General features: G+C 33.7%; 4 protein-coding genes across 7 annotated transcripts; 1 reads left to right on the top strand and 3 right to left on the bottom strand.

Moving 5' to 3' along the window:
* Positions 1-11747: 11747 nt before the first annotated feature.
* On the bottom strand, positions 11748-12598 carry LOC129306281 (uncharacterized). Its single transcript, XM_054946782.1, has one exon. It carries the CDS (start codon positions 12334-12336, stop codon positions 11995-11997), a length of 342 nt encoding a protein of 113 aa, XP_054802757.1. The 5' UTR covers positions 12337-12598; the 3' UTR covers positions 11748-11994.
* A 2613-nt stretch (positions 12599-15211) lies between these two features.
* Positions 15212-16077, top strand: LOC129306282 (auxin-responsive protein SAUR40-like). Its single transcript, XM_054946783.1, has one exon. It carries the CDS (start codon positions 15522-15524, stop codon positions 15852-15854), a length of 333 nt encoding a protein of 110 aa, XP_054802758.1. The 5' UTR covers positions 15212-15521; the 3' UTR covers positions 15855-16077.
* Positions 16078-17401: 1324 nt separating this feature from the next.
* LOC129306280 (thylakoid lumenal 15.0 kDa protein 2, chloroplastic) lies at positions 17402-19022 on the bottom strand. 4 transcript variants are annotated; one of them, XM_054946780.1, is made up of 6 exons: positions 18763-19022; positions 18522-18625; positions 18237-18327; positions 18039-18107; positions 17804-17913; positions 17402-17702 (listed from the first exon to the last, which is right to left on the bottom strand). In XM_054946780.1, exons 1-6 carry the CDS (start codon positions 18986-18988, stop codon positions 17607-17609), a joined length of 696 nt encoding a protein of 231 aa, XP_054802755.1. In that variant the 5' UTR covers positions 18989-19022; the 3' UTR covers positions 17402-17606. The 4 variants fall into 4 exon arrangements, with proteins under 4 accessions (XP_054802755.1, XP_054802754.1, XP_054802753.1 ...); XM_054946779.1 differs by having other exon boundaries at positions 17402-17699; positions 18039-18146; XM_054946778.1 differs by having other exon boundaries at positions 18039-18146.
* A 3168-nt stretch (positions 19023-22190) lies between these two features.
* Positions 22191-25076, bottom strand: LOC129306284 (membrane magnesium transporter). The gene is made up of 4 exons (XM_054946785.1): positions 24841-25076; positions 24644-24696; positions 24446-24546; positions 22191-22612 (listed from the first exon to the last, which is right to left on the bottom strand). Exons 1-4 carry the CDS (start codon positions 24911-24913, stop codon positions 22519-22521), a joined length of 321 nt encoding a protein of 106 aa, XP_054802760.1. The 5' UTR covers positions 24914-25076; the 3' UTR covers positions 22191-22518.
* Between the last annotated feature and the right edge of the window lie 800 nt (positions 25077-25876).

Here is a 25876-nt window from a genome sequence, read left to right on the forward strand (position 1 = left end):
AATCAAAAACTAAAACAAAAGAGAAAAACAGAGACAAAAAACACAAAAAAGAAAAGGAAGATCATAAATGAAAGATGGAAAAAAACAGTAATTAAGAGAGAGGGGAGAAGATGAAGAAATAGAGTAGATGCAAGACCTCTAAAACTAAAATAAATAAATAATAAGCTCAAACAAAAAGAAAAAAATGAAGAAAAAAAAGAAAAAAAAGAAAAATAATAGGAGGAACTACATTAGAGATTAAGAAAGAAGTCTTACCTACATTTAAAAATAAAAAATAAATTAAGAATATATAAAACTCATGGCATGTCAAATCAAATAATTTAAATTATTTTAATGAAGTAGATTATTGTTAGACATATAAAGAGTTTGACATATCCATAATTTTCATGCGTATAAGTAATAACAATAAAAAATTTTCTTTATGGATAAAAAGGCAAGCACTAAAACGCCACTCCTGCTTTTTTTTTTTTTTATTATTCTTTTTCAGTAGACTAGATAATCAATGCATGCGTGTGTAGAAGAAATTAGGACACGCAGCTTGCCAGTATAATTTAAGAACAACTCTCTGATAGACACCAACTTCTTTAATTTCTGTCACAGCAAATGTACTTTAAATATAAACAATGGGAGTAATTAGAAGTTCAAAACTCTGTCAAGAGGAGTTTAGGAAATAATTAAATTTATAATGCCAAGACGTCTTACAAAAGTCAATAGCTTGTCAGATTAGTCTTTGGTTAACCAAAAAAAAAAATGTTATGTATATCCACAAAAATTATCTGAATGGTTATATACGAAAAACTTATATTATTGTTGTTCATTCATTGTTACGTTGCTTGGCAATCTCAGACTCATCTTATTCTTCCAGAGCACATCAGTGAATAGCGAGCTAGCTGATACAATCGCCTTATGGGTAGCAGAGCTGATGAACTCATCAAAGGTTGACAAAGAATTAATAAGGGTACTGTCCTGTCTGAATTTTCAACCTCGCCAGTGATATTTTGATCGAGTTTTTGATTTTTTTTCCTATCGCCAAGTATCGTGCATTACAAGTGTTGTCGGATGAAAGGACAATTACCCAAATAATGCAATGCACTTAATAACCAAGTGACACTTAACTGAAACTTACGCAATTAGGTGGGCACTTTGTGATAATATTCACACAATAATCAACATTAAAAATTAAAGCAGGTAATCCAAACCGCAATGTCATTATAGCCAAATTTGACACTTTTAAAAGTGTGGGATCAATAGATATTCCACTATCGATTTTTTTGTTGTTTTTTAAAACCATGCTGAGAGATATTCCACCCATAGAGATCGCATGAAAGTTCCTGGATGCTCTATGTCACTCCCCACTGAGGCTGCCTTCAATGGCCCATACAATGGCCTTCGGATTTTCAGGTTGAGATGACAGCGCCGGGCCGCGAGGGTCCCACGCGAACCCCATCGTCAACCACCACAACAGACGGCCTTCTTCGTGGCTGAGTCACGTTTAACTGTCGAGCGGTTGCGCTCCACGTCAGCTCCTACGTCATCGTTTAATCGATCCGAAAGATGCGCGCGTGCCATCCGATGCTCTAGAAGATTAACCTGGGAGTGATTAATTATCGGTCATTGATTTTTTCCTTGTGCTAATTACCAGTGAACCCAGCCTTTCAATTTCAAATTTCGACCCACTTTAGCTTTATGGGTTCTTTTTTTTTCCCCCTGGCATGATAACATCATGCTGATTAGTTTTTTTATTCATTTAACTTTAATAATGGTTCTGTTGAATGAGCTATGACCACATGCGCTTGATTTGATCTGGCCACATGGCATACCCCCCCCCCCTTTTTTTTTCCTTTTTGTTTTCGTCCCTGTGGGGCAGGCCGAGAGGAAGATGAAAACTCTTGCTCAGACCCAAATTATCGGGTGAATAACTTAGAATAAGAAATTTGATGAAATTTTTAACGAATATACTTTTAAAGCATATTAAAGAAATGCATGTTCTGATAAAAAAATAACATGATATGCTTGCTGCATGTGACACTCTTACCATGTGGCTTTCTAATTTAACTTTTAACAATCAATATTCTACATTTTAATAACTCATCATCTCGTGTTTGTGTTTATTTTAATTATGACCTTACACACGCGTAAATGAATAAAAAATATTTGATTTTTGAATACATGAGTGTATAATTATTAGGAGTTCCATTTGGGCATTATATCAATGCCGAGTTTTGAGATTTGGAAATTGAATGTTTAAATTATTATGAGGATTTTTTTTACAATTTCTCAACCTTTGTTATGGTGAAAATAGGTCAGAGGTTGAGTTTTAACTAAATAAACCTAAACTTGTAACACAAATTTAAATGTATGTTTGGATAACATGCTAACTTGGGTTGGGATGATCCAAACCTAAGTTAGAATGTTAAAAGTTCAAATAATTATATTTGAATGACAAAAAATACTCAACTAAAATTTGACTTCAAACTAGCATTTTTCATGAAGTTGGATGGAGTAGCTTTTATAATGAGCGTTGGTAGAGTAATAGACATTAGGGAGTATTTAGTGTTTTCACACGAGGTCCATCTACTTCCTTCCACAGTCCATTTTAGTTCCATGCAACTCTACTCACAGGACAACTTTTTGACTTGTACAGCCATGGTGAATCAAACTCGATCATAAAAACTATTGATTGAATGAGAGTAAAAAACTAAAAAAGAGAATAAGAATAGGAAGAAAATAATTTTTCTTGTCCATTCATATAAATTCTTTTAGAGTCTATAATTTGGATGAGCTAGGCTTATTCAGACAAGTTTAAAATATCCCTTAAAAAAAACTCATATAGTTAAACTCGATCTTAACTTTTTTCGAGCGAGTTTGAATTAGTTTGTTGAGCCTGACTCTAATTACTAGCTCTAAATGTTTCTTCCACCAACTTATAGATAATTTCAATTGAATATTTTGTAATTTATGAATTTAATTTAGCTTTTTATAATTGAATAATTAAGATTTTTTTCTTATTAATTCTACTTTTAAGTTTAATATTTTTTACTTATTAATTAGTCAAAAAAATATATTAAAAAATTTATGTTTATTTTTATCGTTAAATATCTCAACTAGCTTTTGAATTAAATTATTTAAATAAATTTTAGTTTATCTAATTAACTTTTAAAAAAAATATTCAAATATAAATCACGTTATATTCACTGACTTTTTTTCTAATTTTAATTGAATGTTAATCTTAATTATAAATTTTTTAATCCAAACACTCTGAAACTTGAACCTAGGGCTGAACTCATATAGATTTTTTATTTTATTTTAAAACTCAAGCTTAAGCCCACGTCAAACTTAACCTAATCAATTTAAAGCTTTCAAAGGCCGCAAAAAGGCATTAAGCCTACAAAAGATATATGTTTTATTTTATTAAAATTTATTATAAAATAGCAAAATTACACATACATGCATATATACATAAACAAGTTTTTAAAACACTCAGATCTCAGTTTTCTGCTCACATTCCATGATCTCAACAACATGCTAAAGTAATAGAGAGAGTCATTCATTTTGGGGAAGAAAACGTGAATTCAATCTCAACAAAGTCTAAGATCCCCGCCACAAAATTTATTCAGCTAAAAAAAATGAACATATAAAAAAAATTTCACACGCATTCAACTAAAATCTAAAATTTCAGATCCGTATTCACCTTTGCAAGTCATCGTTATACTCTTCATTCCAAGAGCCATCATCTTTGTCCTATAAAATTAAACAAATTTAGTCATTCTGTTTCTAGTAAGTTCGTAAGCTGAGTTCGACATCCAACTATGATATAGGTTCACACTCACACACCCACAACTCATTGACAAGCCTCAAACATCATAAAAAGATGAACACGTCTCATAAAGATGTGGAAATGAGCGACGGTGAAGACGAGAACATGGATTTAGACGACAGCAAAGACTAGCATAGATTTGGGCAACAGAGAAGACGAGCACGCGCCGATCTGGGCGACGGCATAGATAAACACCAATCTGACCATCTGAGTGGTGGCGCGATGAGAGCGAGCAAAATCTAAGGAAGAGGGTGGGCGAGAGGCAGCAATGTGAAAAGGAAGAGCAGGAGAGGTTAAGCGATGGAGTGTTTGACTGCGGCTGCGTGTATGTGGATGTCCGGGGGGGACGAGGGCTTGAAAAATCAAAGAAAAAATGACAATTAAGGATTGTATAAGATCATTAATTATTATTAAGAACTTTAAATTATTAAAATCTTACCAATAAATTATGGTCCTTATTGAAAATTAAAAACATATATGAGTTTACAAAATTACTCTCACTTGAAAAATGTAAAAAAGATACTACTAAAATTGCTATAAAGGCTTGAGATTATTGTTAATCTTAATTTAAAAAATAATTTCACAATTGAAAATTGGTTGTTTCTCAGTATAAAACTAAAATTCACTTATAAAAATATCGAATGGCACTAAGGAATACACAAGAGTCATTTAGAAATTTATCAAAGTCATTTTTTAATATGAAACCAATCCATTTGTGAACTTTTATGCTTATCAATATATGGGTAAATCACTTTGAAAATGAAAGAAAGACACTATTAAAATTATCGTCAATTGAAAAACTTAGGATCTCAACTGTCAATAGTTGGGACTACTAGAATTACTATTATGGGTTGGGACTATTGTTAATAATATTCTCAAGTATGGATCATGGTTTTACAACTGAGATTGGCAATAGTCCTAACTCATAACAATAATTTTGGTACTCGAAGGTAATTTTGTAAAATTGTATATATTTTTAATTTCAAATAAGGACTATAGTCCATTATTGTGATTTCAATAACTCATTATTCCTAATTATAATTAATAAACTTATATGGTCCTTAATTATCACTTCCCCCAAATCAAAACTCAAATAGAACCTAAGGTTATTAGAGTAATTTCATAGCTCACATTACATATATGTTATAAAAAATAGTTAATCTTCAAGCCGAACTTTAGATTAGAAAGTTTAGCCTTTTTGCCTTGAAAGGCATTTAAAAAAGTCTTAAGCCTTGCCTATTTGCTAGACAGGTCAAGCTTATTTAGGCCTTAACTATGAGGCCTAGCCTATTCCAATCACTGTCTCTTAATTACAAGTTAGTGCATTTTATTGTTATGGTGTGGTGAATAAAAATGAAATCACGAAATAAATGCTTAATAACAATAGTGGATGACATTTAACTGCCTAATTATATCCCCACAGCAACACCTATTCCCTACCATGTCAAAACAGTACATTAGGCCCCTCCAACTATTTAGGTAAAGGTATAAATTTAGTCATAAATTATTTTTCAAATAGTACATGGTATCTTGTACTATAATGTGATATAAAATAAATCATCAATTAAATAAAAACATAGCAATTAACACCTACCATCCATTATTTCTAACATCCGTTACTGCGGGGCTACATTTGTGATGTTGCCTAGTAAGAGAGAGAAGCCCATCCTCCTTAATGGTTGAAAAGTCCAAAATGGTCCTTTGCAACACTAACTATGTCTCCTCCTTCATCCTTCATAGTCCATGCATCTCAACTCCCGCCTTTGTTCCTTCTTTCACTTTATCGTTTGCTTCGACTATTTTTATCCCCTGCCCGCATTATGCAAATAACACTTGCGCACTCTTCCCTGAGAATCTCATCACTTGAGAGGCCCTTCCACACATCACCCTCCTCAATTCCCTTGCTCTTCCTGCTATTGACAACTCTTTTCTTATTTCCCTTGCTCTCATCTCTGATTTTATTTTTTTATGCCACCACCCCTTTATTAATGTTGTTATCATCAGAAACACGTGACAGTTAAACGGTGGCTTCTGACTTTGAGGACTAAAGAATTTCTGGAGAATTTTTAAAATGCCCCATTTGATGATCCTAAAGGTTATAATTGATTTTTATGCTTTAGCTACTTTGTTTAACTTATTTTAAACCATAGTTTGAGCTTAAGCATTCTTTCAAAAAGGATTTTTTGGGATCTCAATCTTTTAAACTATTTTTAAAACCCTATCATTATGATAACTTTATATAAGAAATTTAATTGATCCTAATTATTATAACTATGTTTTGTGTTTATGTGTTATGTTCTGGTAAGATTGATATTACAAGAAATATCTTATAGTTTGTTAAGGGATTTGAATCTAGCTATTTCCAACTATTTGTCGAAGAGACTAGCTTAGAGTTTACAACACTCTGGAGATTTAAGAATGGGAGATGTTGTAGTCCAAGAGTGAGTTTTATGGTTTTTAGTTGGGTCATACATCACAGTTGGTAAGCCTTGAGTAGTTTAATCACACAGGTAGAGCTTTGATTAATATTATAGCCCACGGTTTCAATTGAAAAAAACAATGAAGTATAAAGAGAAACTGATCATGCATATTTTTTTTGACGGGTCACATGGTTGATAAGTTTGTAGCATAACGTAATAATTGATTGTGTCATCGTCACATGATTGATAATACTATGGCAATGTGCATCATTATTATTGATTGGATTTAGACCGTTGTCACATGGTTGGTTGTATTGTGACAATGTGTCTTGTGATGTAGATATGTGAAAAAATTGAGAATGAGATAACGGTGTAATTATATTATATGTTATGTATGATTTTATGAAATTGAGTATTCAACTCCCATTCATATGTTTTTGTCAATTGATATGCAATTGCGTATGATATATATATCTTAGTTATTGAGTGATTGTACCCACTCATTTTTTTTAATATTTTACAAGCTATAGTTTGGATGTGAAAAGGAAAAAAGCTCCAGAGGTTTAAAAACTATATATTCCTATTGTAATACATCCTATACTTGTTTATTTTGTGTAATTAGATATGATATTGCCAATTAGGATATGCATTTTGTTACATTTGCACTATGTGTTTATTTATGATTAGATGGTTGTAGTTCAAGCCCTGAGATTGTTGTAAAAGTAGCTAAATGATTCAAATAGGATCAAAATATTAGTGCAAATATAGAAAACTTTATTACATTGTTGTATGAGGAGTTAAGTGGTTTTATGCAACGCTAAACCTCCTCATTTTTTTTATATTAAAGGAGTTGAGAAATAAAAATTTGGAATTGATGAGATTATGTGCATGTGGTGTACTGTATAGGTGGTTCTAAATCCCTTGAGTGTGTTTTGGGTGTTAGTAATAGCTTTTGGCACATGTGTAAGGTTTTAGATACCTTTAATTTGTGAAAAGTATGAATTGTTGAGAAAATATATTTAGGTGTCCAAATTTTATATGTAAAATAAGTTGGAAGTAAAATTCATGTCATTAGTTAATTTATGAAAAAGTTTTTCGTAGACATCTAAATCACCCATTGCGACATCGCCCATTTAGACATCAAATGGAGAAATAAAGCACATCAAAAGTTATCCCCGAATGCTGTCATTTGACAGTAGGCTGCTATCTAATATCGTGCAACATAATGCGGCATAGAGAAGGACAAGCCGTGGTGCCCGTGCACAAGCATGGTGCATTCCTTTATTTTTCACATCCTCAATATTTTCAACTAGTTTTGAGTCCATGTGAATCCAAAAAGGTATCTCATACTTTTATAATGATATTTTACTTTATTTGAGTTTACTGATTAGTCTTTAAATTATTTTCAAATTATGAAAACTTGAAATTTTATTTTATAAAATTACAAACTTGATAATCTAATTGGATTAGTATAATAATTGCCTTGGATTTTGTGTTATTTGTAGATTGTGAGGGTGGCCTTACACATCCTACATGCATTCTTTTAATTTTATTAAACGAATGGGCCTCACAATTCAAAATAAAAGACATAGTTGGCTCAAATTTAATGGTTGGTGTTGGATGCTTGATTTTAAATAATTAATTATTTATTTTACAACGCATCATAATATAAGATACCAGATGCTTATTGGAAAATAGTGTGACTAAATTTGTACCTCTATCTTAGTTTTTTTTTTCTAGCCATAGTGGAACTGTGCACTTCTAGTAAGCTTCTCGTTATTTATTTTTTAAAATAACCTAATCAATAATAATGTGTCTCACACCACAATATATTGTCAGCTCATATTGAATATAAACATCACGCTCTTGGATACATTTATATACGCATATGACTGTATCTGGATCATTAGTTGCCAGATCAGTGATCAATTTAAATAAGATGCAGAATGTTCATAGAATATTTTCCTTGATGTATATAAAATTGATGTTACTAGCTGGGTTCGTACAACAACATTAAAAACAATTAGGCACAATATGGGCATTTAAATTACAGCGCTGAGAAAAACACGAGTTAGGAGTTACAGACACTAAAAGAATGTCAGTTAATAATAAATATAAAGTGGAGAAAATGATATATTTGACAAGGAGATACTGGCGGCGACGGCATTTTAGAGAGAGGCAAAAAGGAATTATCTATGTGGGGCCCTTAGCGACGGGGAGGTGAGTCCCGAAAGGGGCCTCAATTTATGACTCAGCCCTGACTTTGGATGCCAATATGTATGTCGGCTCCTTCCATGTCATGCATGCATGCATCGCCCATTTATGCTCATCCCATCAGGATGTCGCATCGATTCCCATTCATACATGCATGTATGATGCAATATTATATGGTTTGTTTGAAAAATAACGTTGCGTGCTAGCTCTGGAATGTTCTGGATATTGAACCCTTTAACAAGTGCTAGTGTGAAATGAAATTTGAGCAACCATCAATAAAATATATTCACAGTGATTACTAAATTTAAGTATGATTTTTCTTGTTTAAATTTATAACTAAATTCTGTGGTAAACATTTCAAGAATATAACCAGCGCAATATTTACTCACTTTGATATTTATGTTGATTATAAATTTTTTAAAAATATCAACTAAATTACAATACGAATATCGATTTTAATGCTTACTATTCTTTTGTAATATTTTATTGTTTTGATACAAATTTTGATGTGAAAATATTACTAATAGAATTTATATTTTATAATGGTGGAGTAGCCTGCTAAAAAAAGTGAGATCAGATTGTGGACTCGCGACTCACGAGAACGGGGTTAGGCACGACGCACGAGACAGCCATCGGACTAATGGGCCCCATTCCACGTCACTAATACATGGCACCGTGTTGGAGTTTGAATTTGCACGCCAAGAGTGCTAGCTAGTCTCTCGGTCCATGACCCTTACTCTCTTACGCCTCTTCCCTGTGGCACCCAAAGTACATTACTTGATCTAACGGTCTACCTTTCAAAGTTTCAGTTTCATCCCTGTTTCAACTCCAGCATCTGTTTTTACCTCATTGCTTGTTTGTTTTCAGTTAATTAAAAACACTTTGGTGACCAAAATCGACAAAATTTTAAACGCTCCACTAATGCTTTTGAGAAATATACATTGATGAAGCTGCCAGTCCATGTAATGACAATCATCTTAGAGTTACTAAAAAACTTAAAAAATCAGTTATTGAAGCTATAATATTAAATAAATTGAACCCTAATTAAAATGTATCAATCCATAGAATGGACATAAATCATTTAAAAAGTAAGTTATCTTTTGAAAATAATTTTTTATCACACTTTCTTTTACAACGACTATTAATAAGAGTTAGAATTCATCATTAAGACACATTAGGTTGTATTTTTTTGCCAAAATGTTGGGTTATGCTTGACGAGATTAATCTTCACAAAGTCAAGTATATGTGGCTTTGCCAACAGTGAAATCAAATGAAATAAAAAAACAGACTTAAAAAATTATTGTTGGCAAGCAATAATAAGGAGGGAAAGAATACAACAACAAATGTAGTACACCGTGAAGTTTTTATGAATTTGTGTAGAAGAGTAATGTATGGTTATTCAATGAATTATGTATCGTACATTTCAATTTGATAATTTGTATGAATGTTATGCAATAGTTGTTAAGTATATATTGCTTTAAGAAGTGGCATTAAAGTAACACCACGGGTAGTGAACGCCAGGTTTTTTTTTTTAATTCAAAAGCATGTAGTTCAATATTAATAGCTACGTAACGATGCTGATAGATATAATTTTTGTGCGATAATATAAGGATGTGAAAGCAGTTATTGTGTTCAGGTCAAAAAAAAAAAAAAAAAGCAGTTATTGTGATTGGTTTTGCTGGCGTTCGATTAGTTGCCAGACAAATGTTACTGACGACCATTAGTTTTTGTGTTGTGAAAACGGAAAACGTTGGGGATCAAGGTCAAAATTCAAAAGGTCGGAATCTTGAGAAAGATAATGAGCAGCATGCTGCTGGTATCAAAACCCACGTGCACACCACCCAGGGTCATATTCTACATTCTTTTTTAACCAGAGCTACAATTCAACCTGCATTCATGGTGGGCTGCGTCATTTGACTTTTGAAACTCTCTTTTTTGAACAAGAAAATCTCCAGCATGACGGCTAACATATTTGACTAAATATACGTGTATTTATGGATAAGGCTAGGATACAAGGGACCCGGATTTTCAGCGTTTTTCTGTTCTCACCGTAAAATTTAATGTTTTGTCTTCTCAGACCAACTCTATGTGACGTGTGGAATTTGTGGTAGGCGGTAGTAAAAGGCACCCTGGATGCTAGGTTTAATGGCCCAGGCATTAAAGATTTTGCTTTTCTATTAAAATACTGTTTATTTAACTTTCAAATGATGAAGATGGTCAAAAAATCTTTCAAATGATGAATAAATATTAAATAACGCATATCATATCAATCAAATTCAAAAAACAAAATTACTAGGTTTCAGGGAAAGTTTACAGCATAAGTTTGTCACCAGGTGTAATCGTTGTCACCAGCTTTCAATTAGAGATAGGGCACAGTAATGCTACCCTCTTTGTTTTAAAAACGGTGAGATATTATTCCATTTAAATATCTAGAAGACGTTGGTCATTGAATCTTTCATTTTGATCAATATCTCATCCATAAGCTTCCATACAGGCAATATTGTCTAACCCACGCCTGTTGATTTCGATCAAAATGAAGGATATTGGTCAACATATTCCGTACATTTTTTATTTTAAATATGGCTACATTCTACTATCAATTATTCTTGACAAGAAGTATGTGGGGGTGTGAACTCTCTTCAACTCTAATTCATTTTTTTCATTCCCCCCCCCCCATGGATCGCAAAGATTGGAATCAATAGTATAAATTCTCATTACCGTAGATGGTGGGAAATATTAAAATAAAATGAATAAAACCTGGGGCAATTGAGAGAAAAAACGCAGGCTCTGGATTTAGAGAATCTCATGTTTTAACTCATACAGTGATATGACAGTTTTATTTTGCCCAAGGGGGGAGGATTCCGTAATAGCACTAATCCACTCTTTAAACTTTTATCACATTTTCAACTCATTTGAACCCAAATTATGAATTCTGCACGTAAGAAGGCATTTGGCAAGTGAATATATTTGTACGGTTCGTATTCAGAAGTTGATTGTGAAATATTTTGAACACAAACACACACAAACAGGCAAGTATGTTGTCATCAAAATTACTAAAAGTTGATTATCTAGCAAAATTAAGATCGAAGCGAGAATATCACAAAAAATGGACACTAAAAGCTAAAAGCTACGATCATTTTTTTTTTTGGTTCCATAGTAAAGGGTTCCGCCAAAAAGGCAGGGGGTTCCATAAGAATAGACAGGTCCAGCATATCATCATGACCCAGCATCAAACTCGCTTGATCTTAATTTTATATACACATACCGGGTTTGACTACAGAGTTGAGATTCATGAAAATGAGGAAGGCATAAAGAGAAAGGAAAACGTTAGAGAAGACTAGCAAGTAAATCAGGCACTAATATATTTGTTTGGTTGTTTAAGAGACAAATCATAAAAAGAAGAATCGGTCACTAACGGGCATTGCTCATGTTTGTCCACCTTTAGACAATACCTGTCAAGCCGCTATTCCGTAACTGGGTTGAAAAATTAGAAGGAAAGCCCAAATAAAAGTGATAGGCCCAGGGTAGAGCCCAAAATAAGATCTAAGACAAGCAGCTATTATGATCGGGAATAACAACCTTGAACCCCTTACTCTTTATGGCGTTAACTATGGCCCATGCCTTCGGACAGCTGTGGAGCTCCTTCTTCTCGATTTCCTTCGCGGCGTGGATGTGGACTCCACTTCCTAGCCCCTCCGTCTTCAGCCGCATCGCCAGCACCTCTCCAATGGCCGGGGCCGAGGCCTTGGAGTCAAAAGCGTCCTTGATTGCGTGTTCCACCGTCGATGCCGTTGCCACCATCCGGCCGCTGCTCTCGTCCACGACGTTTGCCGTTATGTGCTTCGCCGAGATGAAGAGTCTTAACAAGTATCTCTTCTCTCCCATATCCGTCTCATCCAGATTAGCGTCAAGCCAAGACAGGAGCTCCAAACTCCCAAGTCCTACGCTAATTCTCTGCTCTTCGAGTTTCGCATGGGCTGAAGGCCAATGTCATGTGGGTCCTCTTTTACACGCACTTTCCCTGCCCTGAAGGTTCCTAATTCAACTGTTGCTTAAATTTCATGTTAGGAGTTGGGGCCTCTTTTTCTTTTTCTTCTTTTGGGTCCAAAAGCTACATTTTACCCTTGAATTAAATTATAACAACAAAATTAATGCATCATATTTGATTATATTCAAGTATACATATTTAGGTAACACACACACGGCCAATAATTTTGGTAAAATCTAACGAATTAGTTCGAGTAAATTTAAAAAATTTTAAGATTGACTTGAAAGTTATATATATATATATATATATATATTACTTCTAACTTATTTGTCTAAATTTAAATAGGTTTTGTTTGAATACTTAATTTTTTTTTGTTATTAATAAAATAAAATTAAACATGCACTTTAGCTTTTATTTAATACTCACAAAACCTCTTCCTAACTCCCCACTTGCACATTCCATGCTCTTAATTGAAGTTTTAATGTTGCAATAACAATTTATCTTGGATATTTTTGAAAATGTTTAGGAAAAATAAACCTAGTGTGCTATTTTATAGTCTTTTATTTTTACTCTTTTAATATTTGGTTTCGTTTTAATAAGGATAGGAAAAAAGATGTATTATTTTAAGCTTAAAATTGGAAATGGTTCGAAAAATAAAATAAAATAATATTTAATAATTTAAATATTCAAAACCATCATGAATAAGCTTGAAAAATCCAAGATGTTAAGGTCAAGCTTAGTTAAATAAATTTTTTATATGTTTTGATATTTTAAACTCAATTCAATTAAATTTAACCCATTTGAGTTACTGGCTATACACATACATCTCCATGAATCTTTCACCAAAATGATATATTAAATATTTAATTAAATGAATCGGGTCTTTGGAACCCTTTATGGGTTTTGGCGGTGTTTGCTTTTTTTTTTTTGGCGGTGTTTGCTTGAAACTTAACAAAGCAAGGAAGTGATGTTTTTTATAATTAATTTTAAGGAGAATTAAAATCAGGTCTCACATAAAAAAAAATAATTATTATAACGTCTATTGACAACTGAACTAAATTGTATTGACAACTAGTTATATTATAAACGTAATTTAATTCAGTTATCAATAAATCTTACAATAATTAATTTTCTTATGTGTGACTTTAATATAATTCTCCCTTAATTTTAAATGGAATATAATGTTTTATTTTAATCTAAAGTTACAAATATTTTATACATTTCAAAGTGCATACACCATTTTTTTTTATTACTCATAGTTATCTTCTTACTCTATTCGAGATACAGTCAGATATTAAGTGTGATGACTTTTTTCAGTGGGGATTCAAATTTTAATTTATCATATTATGAGAGATTAACCATTTCCACTATATCCAAATTCCATTAGTGCATTTGTCAGTATTTATCTAGATTTAAACTTTTAAAATTGGAAAGCAAATTACCGGCAGTTTAGATCTTTAGTTCAATTTTATCAGAAAAATCTCCCTTGATCATTGTTCGTTTGGACCTGTCGGCTTTTGCCACATTAAGTGGACTAATGTAATACCATTTTGAATTACATGCTGTGATGTGGCAATAGATAATTGTTCCATGCTCATGATAGAGATCACTTCAATAGAATTCGACTTAAGTAAAAAGCCATGAATTGCAGTGAATTCGAATCCACTAATTGTTTATTTGTCCCATCATTCTCATAGAATGTTAAAAAACTATAGACTTATTTGGGTAATTCTCAAAAATACATCTAAATTATACTTGTAATGTACTTTTATCAAATTCAATAAATAATTGAATCTCTTAAATATATTTTTCTCAAATGTAAATTGAAATCCAAATAAATATTATGTATCCAATAAATAGCTTATTTCGTTCAAAAAAAGGGGCTACAGAGACGTTCATGATTTGCTCCTAACGAAGAATCACATGCAATTGTTCCTGCACCTAGGCAAGCATGTGGATTTCCATCACAAGATTTTATTTCTGGGGCCACCGGGTCTCCCGATGACTCTACATTGATCAGTTACGTGGGTTATCGCATGAGCCGTGTATCCACCAATTAAGCTTGATTGATGGTTGAAATTTGAATCCTTACCCGTTCAGTGGATGATGATTGGTGAGTAAATCTAATAAAATGGTTCCAGGCGGCTCGGCATGTGCATGTATCTTGCTGATACAATGTACGATGAGCTCGGTTGATCACGACGATTGCTTATTCTAGCACTCAACTTTAATTGGCTCTGGGTTGAAACTATAATGCAGATCTTCTCGCTTTATTATTATATTTGAGGTCTGCACGAACATCACTGGAAAAATCTGTTCCCTTGGTCAAAGAAAAAGAAAAATAATGTTCCATTCGAACAGTTAAGCCAGTGGTTCTTCATTCTTACCAGCACTAGTATCAAAACTTCATCTTCACGAGTGAGTAATTTGGGCTCCACTGTCATCTTTTACCACAAAACAAGAATCTTCATCTTTAATGACGAAGCCCCCAACAAACAAGAAATCATTAGCCCTCAGACACATCTTGCAACCTACCGTAAAATTCTTTCACCTTTTTCAGGAAATTTAATCCGACAAGATCTAAGCTGGACTAGCTCTTATATTGAGCGAGTGCAGTACCATGAGTGCAAAACGTCAAGGTGAACCAGGATCAGGTATATGCTAAGTGTCGCGAGATCAATAACTAGGATTACCAAAACGCAACTGGGTCCCCAAAAAAATAAAATAAATCTACCCGTCTCTACCGTCAGTTTTATCAGAAAACCGTATTTCTGAACTGGGTTGCGTCAACTACATTATATTAATAGTGAGACAAGGACAACAAATTCTAGGCACTAAAAGTCGACGGTCAGACATGAACACCGTTTGAGGAGAAAGAAACTGGCCAGTCAAGGCGTCAGATGTCATTGAATGCTATGCATACCCGCCCACACGCACTACGCATGGCTCCTCAGACAGGGTTTGGCTTCAGGAAATTTCATGGCTCCCTCCATTTTATCTGTATAAATAGCCATAGCCTGCAATAGACACTGCAAGTGTAATATCATATCAATAAGAAGAGATTAAAAGACTTGTTTTCAAGATGCTTGGATCTTTTGCTGGGAACATACAAAAGGGTCTCTCACTCTTCACATCGAGAAGATCAACACTCAGCTACTCGAGTGAAGATCAACTAGAAGCAGCAACTATAGTGCCAGATGATGTTAAGGAAGGTCATTTTGTCGTTCTCGCTACCATGGGTGAAGAGACAAGAAGGTTTATTGTTGGATTGGAATACTTGACTGATCCTGCATTCATGGGACTGCTAGATCGGGCTGGGGAAGAGTATGGTTTCAGCCAGAAGGGCGCTCTTGCTGTTCCTTGCCTTCCTCAAGAACTACAGAAGATTCTAGACAGTGGGAAGGCTGAGTACTAATCATCTTCCCATCATAAAACAAGTTTCAAGCAATAGTAATTTGTAGTTTAAAGCCTTCTCCTGAATCATGAACGTTATATGTAGCTTATTCATTATATTCTTTAATTCTGGAGCAACTTGTTTCAAATGTTCCAACTTACTAGAGTTTGTATCAAAGCCCTAGACAGACTCCCCAAGCATTAACATTATTCGGCACGATATTATGAGCTTATGGATATTATATTTCATTCTTCTTTTTTTTGGGGGGGGGGGGGAATCTAATATTGATACTTGATTGCATTGCAACGGTTAATGTAAAGTCAGATGGATAACATTTTGGAGCTAGCGATCTAGTTAACCTTCACACAAAAGCCACACCAAATAAGCAAACTGGTTCAGCTCTGCAGATAATGCAGGCATGCTTTCTGCAATGTTGCAGTAACAATATTAGAAGAGTCTTAATCTCCTGCTATCCATTTGATTATCAATTATTCAACGCAGTCAACTAATATCTAGCCAGAATGGCAGAGCTAGGCTCACTGTTCGTGTCATGCGATTAAAGCTTGTGCAAAACTGGTCCTTTGCTAGTCACATGACACCCCAGGCTGGCCAGGGGCCACCATCACCACAGATCTAGTGCCTAGACACACATTTCACTGGCTTTCCCTAAGCCAGCGGCTTCCTCCTGTGCATTGTGTCATTGTATGAGCCGTACAGATAATATAAAAGATTTTAAGATGAAATAAAGCAATTCGTACATGTTTTTGCCAGCACGGCACCTTTGGTCTCGAACATTTAAATCCCAGGAACCTTCCATTCTGTGATTTGATAATGGATAGGAGAGAGATGAGATCAAGATAAAATTGCTCCTTAACGCAACATATCAAACAGTGTCACAACCATAAATTTTTTGGATAGAACTCACTTCCAAAAGATGCCTTGTAAGGGGAGGATACCCTGACTTATAAACCACACTTTACTAATGTGATCTCTCGATATGGGACTCGTAATAAACAGCTGCTTGATTAAGGGCTCAAATTCAACAATCTAGCTTCCACTGAACTCCAAGGCCTCTGCTCGAATAGATAGAGTAAGATTCAAAGGTGAAGTGATATTTACCTTCAGATTACTTACAAATTTAGAGTTGTTGGACAATCATTTATATATATCAGTGTAAATGTTGGTTCTTAATTCTTAAAGGACTCAAGGAGTCATTCTCATAGAAGGGTTATAGAAATTCAGTGGGACTATTTGGTCTATATTTTACTTCATATAGGCATGACATTTATACAGAATAGGTCCATTCGACCATACTCTTCAATAATCCTTACATCTATAAATACATGTGAACGAGGCTCGAATTCTGATAGAAAATGCAAGCACAAAACATGTGATTTCTAGGATAAATACTCGCTAGTGAATGATTTACTAGAAGACAGAATTCAATGTGACTTTTCATCCACTGCTCTGTTCAACCAGCACAACTTAACCAATCACAGACGGCATATTGACAGACCATTTGATTCTCAGTCTGTTGGGGCATCTCTCGTATTGTGCAACAAAAATGCTTTCCATAACTCCATTTGTATTAACTATTAAATACATAATTTCATCGTACTCAATATGAATAAACCATAATACAAATTTTCTCGAGTAGTTTTAACTTATAAGTCATGGCTGTACAACCTAAGTAGGGACAACAAGCTGGCTAAAAAGTATTGTCTTGATGCATCAAATTGATAGAGAACGTAGCCTCTTTAGTCCATGGCATAATTACTTCACCTCAGAGCAATTACTCGGGCCCACAGGCTCTCTCAAGCAATTAGAGATTGCCGCCACAGCTGCTTCAATAGATGCATCTTCCCCCTGCTTCAATGTTCGAATATAAAAAGAGCCCCAAGAACGTTGAGTTCAACAACACTCTTTCACCACGCAATGATAACATAGCTATATTGAGAAAAAGAATTCACCTTCTCTTTCCAATAGAAGATGTTGCCATACTTCCCTGCCAAGCGGCTCCAAAAAATACGCGGGATGTCCAAATCTACTGTAGCGCCAACATTGAAATTCAATATATTCCCTGGCAAACAATGGTCTCATGATAATTGTAGTACTTGAAGGCAGATATACCCAAAAGAAGAGGAAAACAACAACCAGAAAGGACGAACAACAACGATGGTAAAACACGTGTGTTTGATCTTTTACCAAATGTGGGATCAGCCACAAAGACAACAGTTCTGTCATCCACCTGCCAAAAATCTTTAATTGCCAAACCTGTGGGATACATTGGCGGTTTCACTATCAGGCTTGGTTCTGCAGTTAAGTAATCGTAGATTTGGAGGGTGGTGAATTTTAATCTGTACCAAGTTCTATATGGCAAACTATGTGATGACCACATAATACCTGGTGTTTCAGGATAGTTTTGAGCTAAAACTCTCAACTTGAATCCTGTATCCTTTTCAAGAGAAGCTATCTCTTGAGCTAGCCTTTTCTCCTATGGAAAAAATGAATAAGAATCATGCTTATCTATTTTACAAATGCATCCTTACTTAAAAGTTACAAGTCCATTTTTATTTTCTAACAAAGTAAGGAAAAAAATGGAAATGGACACGATAGGCGAAACAGACTCCAAATCATGACCTTAAAATATGTATACAGTAGTGAACTTCCAATGGGGGACCACCATACCTGGCCATCAGAGAGGAAGCCGGCAACATCAATGACAGTACTAAAATCCTTAGGGAGCAATTCTGGCTTGTTTACTCCAACTTTTGCCTCAGCCAGTCCAATTCCTACCGAGATCGTATTGTTTTATACTTCAGTTTTATAGTTTATTCAGTATAAAAGAAGGGGGAAAAATGACAATTATCATTGCGCAGTTTTAAAAATGCGAGACAGAATAGCTGCGTAACATCACAAAGCTAAATACCTCCAAGAAATAATCCAAGTGCGATGGCTCCTGACAGCACAGAATTGAAAGATTTCGCATGAATTTCGGAGATGCATCTCCTGGGGTCGGCTGATATTGGCGATACAGAAGGTTGGGGAGAGAGGCGAGACGACACCATCTTGGATAACGTCGGGACAATACGCGACTTACTTGGTGAGGGGAGAGCGAGAGATAGAGAGGAAGGTATCTGAAGAAACGCCATCATTTTCCTTCGCTTCCACCCCCGCGCCAGTTATAATTCGAGGATAATCAACAATCATCACTTATTGGCTACGTACGAGTCAAAGCACGTGTGTAATTCTTTTCACGGTATGTGTTATTGAGCAAAATAAATTTTAAAATATTATATAAAAAGTGTTCTAAATTTTAAATTTTTAAAATGTATCTTGAATTTTTAAATTCATATCAAATTAAATTTTATAGTTAATTTTTTTTAATGTCATTACCATTTATTTGTTAATTATGGCTGCAAACCATAGACTATTATATAAGTAGTGTCATGAACTCTAAATTTAAAATTCTCAGTAAATTACTCTCATCATTTATGTATAAAATGTTGATTATTATATAAATCAAATTAACTTCAGCATGGTTCATCGTGGTAAACATATCATTGGCCGTGGCAAACAACTCATAATTTTATGAAATGACATTTTTGTCTCTTTTTTATAATATTTTTTCAAACGATTGATATTTTATACTTTCGTATATTCTATAACTCTAAGTTAGTCTTATTTGGATAATGTTTGTTTATTTAATGTATAAAACTTGAGATTCCATTAGAAAAGAAGTTTAAATGTGAGAGGATTTTACTAATGATAGAAGTATGAGATATCTATCATTTGAAAAATATTACAAACAAAGGAGCAAAACATGTCATTTTCATAAAATTATAGATCGTTTGTCACGACCAATAATGCATTCACTGCAGCAGATCACGCTAAGATTAATTTGATTTAAATAATAGTCAACGTTTTATATATAAACAGTGAAAGTAATTTGTTCAAAATTTTAAAATTTAGATCTAAGATGCTACTCGCTTAATAATTTAGGGTCTATGATGCTAATTAATAAATGAACAATAACAACATTAAAAAAAATTAATAATAGGATTTAATTTGCTCTAAATCTGAAAGTTTAGAATTTATTTTATATATTTTAAAAGTTTAGCATTCGGGATGCTTTTTGCATGATACTTGAAGGTCTATTTTACTCATTAATCTATTTATTAATTATTAAGCGAATTCAGCTCAGGTCTCAGGGTGAATTTCTTTCTTCGGGAAAATGAAGATCTAATTTGTTAATATATTTTAAATTTAAATGCACAGATAGAATTGACTATCTTTGGATATACTATAACACATGCATTGAAAATCTGTATTGTCCAAATCCACACGTGGAACCATTTTATTATCATCTGTTTTCTTTTTTTTTATTTCACTTCTGTAATTATGCTCATTGACATCACTGTATTAACTTGAATGCATTTGTTTTAATCATAAATTTAATGAATGGTTAAAATAAAAAAGGTGAAAGGAAAATAATGATAAGAAAATAGAAAGATTCTGGCATTCGTCCAAACCCAACCTGTTTTATTTCGCATATTCGCGCTGAGTCAAATCTAATTCGGTAGCAAGAAAAGCCACTTTTTATTTTCTTTTTTGATTAATTGACCAAATATTACAAAACCTAAAATAAAATTACCGACAGTAACCATAAGGCTGAGGGAGGACCAAAGATTACCACCATACACTCGAGCTGCTATTAGGCATCTTCACAATCTTCGACCTACGGTGTGTTTCGATGCTGCAATTAATCGATTTTTTGGGCCCAAAAATCAATTAAAATAGAGTTTACCCAAACAATCAAGTTTTGTGATGATTAATTAGAGGCAATTAATCAAGTTTATCATAAGTTGAGGGAGACTGTTTCTCGTGGTGTGACTGCTGACGGCTGAGCTTATACATATTATGCCTGTTGCCTAATGCCTAATGCAACCTAGGCGTACTTGTTTCTGTCCTTAGTTGATCATTTGAGATGGAAAGTAAAATTTTATTTTTGACTTGCTTGACTATGTTCACACGCGCCACATATTTTTTATATTTTGCCATGACCTCTTAGGCTAGTTCTTTGACTTTTATCAGAACCTTGATCACAGAATGGAAAAAGTACTGGCATGGACTCCAAAAAAAGAGAATTGCAAATGCAATTTAGATGGTTCCAAACAAATTTCTTTATATCAATCAAGTTATATTTTTGGCCAAAAAAAAAATCAAGTTATATTTTATTTCTTATTATGTTCTGTCAGCATTATGTTAATCTGTTATCAATAATTCATCAATAATTTAATTTTAAAAAATAATATCCTTTATAATAATTTATACAATTAAAATTAATTTTGATTAAATCATTCAAACATTTTTAATTTTATTAAAATTAATTTTACAAAAATAATATTCAAACAAATTGTGTTATAATATAATTAATTATAATTAAAATCAACTATATTAATCAATTATTTTTATAATCAATTATATCCAACTAAAATTTAAATACGCTATAATCTTCCATCATGAGGCAGTGAGGCACGATGCACTGAGGCACCACTTCGTCGTCCCGTCCAAAATCCAAATGAGACTCGAAACCTCCATCACAAGAAATCATTACCTCCATCGGGAGGGATCTGAAAAAATATCCACTCTTTGATCCAGTGTTTTCAGAACTGGACCGGACATTGAACCGGAAAAGTCAGCGGTTCACGGTTCGCATGGTTCAACCGGTTGGACCAATGGTCCAACCGGTGACGTAATAATTAAATTAAAAAAAATTATATATGTATATAATAATTTAAATATAAAAAATACATATAAAATTGCTATTTAACTTAAAAAACTTAAATATTTTAAGTTTATTATGACTTAACAAGCTATATGATACACTATAATATCAAATGATTAAAAAAATTAGTCATTTTTTTAAAAAAATTTGATAAAAAATAAAAAAAAAGTTTTTTTTTGAACAGTCCGGTTTTTGAAAACCGGATCCGGTTCCCGGTCCGACTGCCGGTTCGAAACGGTTCAACCCGGATCAACTCTGAAAACGGTTTTTTCTTTTGAACCAGACCGGTCGACGGTCCGACCAGTCCGACCGGCCGGTCCGGTCCGGTTTTCAAAATAGTGCTTTGATCTTACTGTTTGGAAATATTCCAAACAAGTTTTCAGGAAGTTGATAAGCTTGCTTCGCCGCTTTTTTCTCGTTTTGGTTTCCAGAACTCCATAAATCATTAGGAAGTCAATAGAGGCATCAAACTAAGTAAACCGTCAAAAAATTTATACAGAACATATAACCCAAGCAGGCACCGATGAAACGAAAGTAATGAAAGCTTTGTTTCAACCACACGAAGGAAATAGAGTTTCACCCAGATAGACAGGTTGCTTTCATTTTAGACATCCACATGATATACTTTCAACCTCATTAAATCATGTGCATTGTCAAAGTCCAGGCTAAATTTTCATGAAGGGTAAAATAATTGTTTCAAAATAACAAGGATAAGTGGGCAGTGCAGAAATATTAGAATGAAGCTACAATGGAAACTGCAAAATCTCTTACATCAGTCATAAATATCGAGTGCCATAATGATAATTGCCAAATGCACAACCAAATGTTTCAAAACTGCAAACGAGGTTTTTCTTCTTCATGAGAAAAGATGAAGTTACGTGCTCGATCCAAAAATCTTTAATGTCTCAACTTCACATCCATTTCCACAGGAAATACCTTCCCCCTATGGTTGAAGATCATGAAATCCAGGTTGGCAGGCAAAGAAACAATCCTGCATCCAAAAACGCGCTTTCTCTGATGATTATGATCCAAGTAATTTTATGGCCAAAAATATTGCCAGCAGATTAAAAAAAATCATTATATTATGAAGCTCTGTAACTTGAGTAGGACTATAGCACGGCAGAAAACAAGTTTTTTAAACAGCGCATTCCTTCGACAACAGATAATCATAATAGAAATATAGAGGTGAAGGAACAAACATGCATCCAAGAAGATTGATGCTGTAATGATTATGATCCAAGCAACTATCTAGCAAAACATATCTTCAGTAGAGTGGAAAATTATGAAGTTCTGTCACTTCACCGTCAGCAAGCACAACTAAGGAAAGCAACAACTCTTCCAAACAGAAAATTCGTTTGACAACAGATAAAGATATTGAAGTGGTCATGCACTCCCTCATATATAATATTTTATATCATCAACTGTATCAGCCGCTAATGAATTAAATCCACAGTAACAATTGAGTAGCAAAGAAAGATCAATGGCTAAATGGGTATAAGAATAGTGTAGAAAAGTTTTGGAGCATATTAAGCACCGAGCAAGCAAACCATGCCTGCATGAAGCCTAATGGTTCAACCAGTAGCCTTTTGATCTGATATACTTGCCACGTGGAGAAACAGTCAAAAGTCCGCCCAACTTTTTTTTCTTAACATTCAGCAGATTCATCAATCCTGCTTTTCAGCATCTGACCAACAGATCGTAAATGAATATTTCACAGATGTAGTTTCTTGGGAGTGATGAATCATGAGAATAGTACAAATGAATTTGCCAATCCTAATAGCTTAGCATCTAACCAGTAGATTACAAACAAAGAACTTGGTATCGGTAACTTTATGGTCCTGTAGCAAGTTAATGGGGTCCTGTCAATGTAAATATGACAGTTCAGTCTGATTTTCCAACCTTAGAAGCTCCATTATTCATTTTACACCATTAACTTCATACAGAGTGGCAGGAATCAGTGAGTTAGCTGGTCTAGATGAACAAGGGAGAATCCAAATGGAACAATCGAAAATTATCACATGCCAGATGTGCTAGCAATTCATTCTTCACATTTGAATTTTGAGATTAAAACAATGTAATCTTATTCAGAGATATCAAAGTGTCAAACTGCCAATGTTCTTTATCATCATTACCTAAGTTTCACCAAGAAATATTATTTATACCTTGATTGCACTCCTAAGAAGCAAGGAAGGTAAAGTTACCTTTAAACATATTATGTAAAATAAAAAATAAAAAAAATCTATTTTATCTATGTGTTATCAGTCCTTTTTATCAACTCCGTTCTAAAACAAAATGACCTATAATAAGCAGACCATATGAATGTAGATCAAACTTACAAGGACAATGTGAAGATTCAAGGAGAGGCTAAGGACAACTTACATCACGCATATAGAACAAGAGCAATCCAGCTTCATAAACTATAGCACAACTTAACTTAGATGTATCGCTATTTGAAGTTAGATTTTTCAGTTTAATTGACCTCTAACACCACTCCTACTACCTTTTATGTGTTTTCTACTTCCATTCCTTAATGGTTTGACCCTTCTCAGCCAAGCAAAGCCTAATACAGAATGACTAACAACATAAGTCAATCAAGGAAGACCAATCAAAAAAGAACAGGAACAGTACGGATCCAGAGCAATTTACGTTAAGTTTACACCTCAACTCTCAGAAATCAACACGGAATCATTCCCATTGTCAGGCCACGTTTACAATGACCTCTTGCTAACGTTTTTTCGGTTAGATGACATAATTAATTCAACTAAAAGGATATTTTTAAGTAAATTTATTAATTTATCATCCAGATTGAGAAACAAGGAGTTACCTGTTCTCTTCGGAGTCTGGATGTATGGACAAAAACATCCCTGGCACAGCCAGTGCAGCCCACATACAGAGCACTAATCCTAGAAACAACTCAACAACCACCTGCATTCATTCAAAAATCCAGATGCACGGACACTGAGAACCCACAGACATGCATCAAAACCATGTTTTTCAAGCAATATTATGGGAAAATACTCACGTTCATTGGAGGTCCCGAAAACTCTTCCTCCGTAATCTTCAACAAACCCCTATCTGCAATCCAATCAAACCGGAATCACATATGCAGGCGTAAATCCCAATATTTTACCAACCTATTGAAGTTTACAAAAAGCAACGAGCATATAAAAGAATAAGTAATTTCTCAGTTAGATCAAATTCACGTGTCCTACAGCATACATTGGATTGTGGCATAAGCAGCGTGAAATAGAATGAGCACTCCTAAGACGCCGATCCCAAAACCCAAGCCCATATTTCAGAAGATCCTTCGGTGCTTTGCGAATTCAGAGATTGATGAATCGCGGGTCGCAGGCCCTCGATGAAGCAGGGATTGTCTCCGCCGATTTGCAACAATAGCACCGAGAAACTGCCGATTTGAATTGGAAAAATGACATTTAAGTACCCCCCCTAACAAGATTAATTGCACTTAACTATCTCGAAATTTTGGAAAGATAAATTTTTAGACAATTTTCCAAATTTTTAACAGTCAATCAGGTCAATGTTTTGATGAGGTTTGTTCAATGTTGATCATTTATTAAACAACTATGATTAGGAAAAAGTTACAACTTTGCTCCAGAAGCTTTTTCCTCCTTAAGTGGTCTTTTAAACTTTCAATCAAAGATTTTAAAATCGTACCAAATATTAAATTAAAAAAATCAGTGATTTATAATTCACATAATCTAACTAAATTGAATCAATAATTAAATCAATAATGTAAAAAATAAATTTAAAAAATTAGATATGTATATAAGAATCTAAATATAAAAAATAAATATGAAATTGCTATTTAACTTAAAAATAAAATAAAATATTTTAAATTTATCATGACTTAACAAGTCAAATGATACAATATAATTAAAAAAATTGATAAAAAAAGGTTTTTTTTAACATTTTAATTTTTAAAAATCGGATCTAGTTTTAGGTCCAATCATTGATCCAAAGCAGTCAAATCCAATCTAATTTTCTAAGACCAAGCCGTTAGCCTAATTGAGTTAACAGTTCAGCCGTCTGATTCGATTTGATTTTTTAATCATTGCTTTTAGTAGACACATTGTTTTTTTTTAATCAATATTCAAATTAAAAGACTGATCTAACAGCTCAATATAAATGTTAAAAAAAAAATCTTGTTAGTTTCTAATTAGATACCCTGCTTGTGGTTGCCTCAGCACGAACCCAATTCCCGAATCCTGCTTGGGCATTCTATGGATCACGAACA

This window comes from Prosopis cineraria, unplaced genomic scaffold (genome assembly GCF_029017545.1).
Source record: "Prosopis cineraria cultivar Desert tree isolate PC_DT_omini unplaced genomic scaffold, ASM2901754v1 PC3, whole genome shotgun sequence".
NCBI classification, from domain to species: Eukaryota; Viridiplantae; Streptophyta; class Magnoliopsida; order Fabales; family Fabaceae; genus Prosopis; species Prosopis cineraria.

Bases quoted from the DNA above. Each gene is read 5' to 3' on its own strand.
- LOC129306281 (XM_054946782.1), bottom strand. From the start codon at position 12,336: ATGGGAGAGAAGAGATACTTGTTAAGACTCTTCATCTCGGCGAAGCAC.
- LOC129306282 (XM_054946783.1), top strand. From the start codon at position 15,522: ATGCTTGGATCTTTTGCTGGGAACATACAAAAGGGTCTCTCACTCTTC.
- LOC129306280 (XM_054946778.1), bottom strand. From the start codon at position 18,988: ATGATGGCGTTTCTTCAGATACCTTCCTCTCTATCTCTCGCTCTCCCC. The intron at 18,626-18,762 runs GTATTTAGCTTT...CGATCTCGGTAG, and splicing joins ACTTGGATTATTTCTTGGAG to GAATTGGACTGGCTGAGGCA. The intron at 18,147-18,236 runs GTATTATGTGGT...ACTTAACTGCAG, and splicing joins AAACTATCCTGAAACACCAG to AACCAAGCCTGATAGTGAAA.
- LOC129306284 (XM_054946785.1), bottom strand. From the start codon at position 24,913: ATGGGCTTGGGTTTTGGGATCGGCGTCTTAGGAGTGCTCATTCTATTT. The intron at 24,697-24,840 runs GTATGCTGTAGG...ATTGGATTGCAG, and splicing joins TGCTTATGCCACAATCCAAT to ATAGGGGTTTGTTGAAGATT. The intron at 22,613-24,445 runs GTAACTCCTTGT...TTTTGGATGCAG, and splicing joins CCAGACTCCGAAGAGAACAG to GATTGTTTCTTTGCCTGCCA.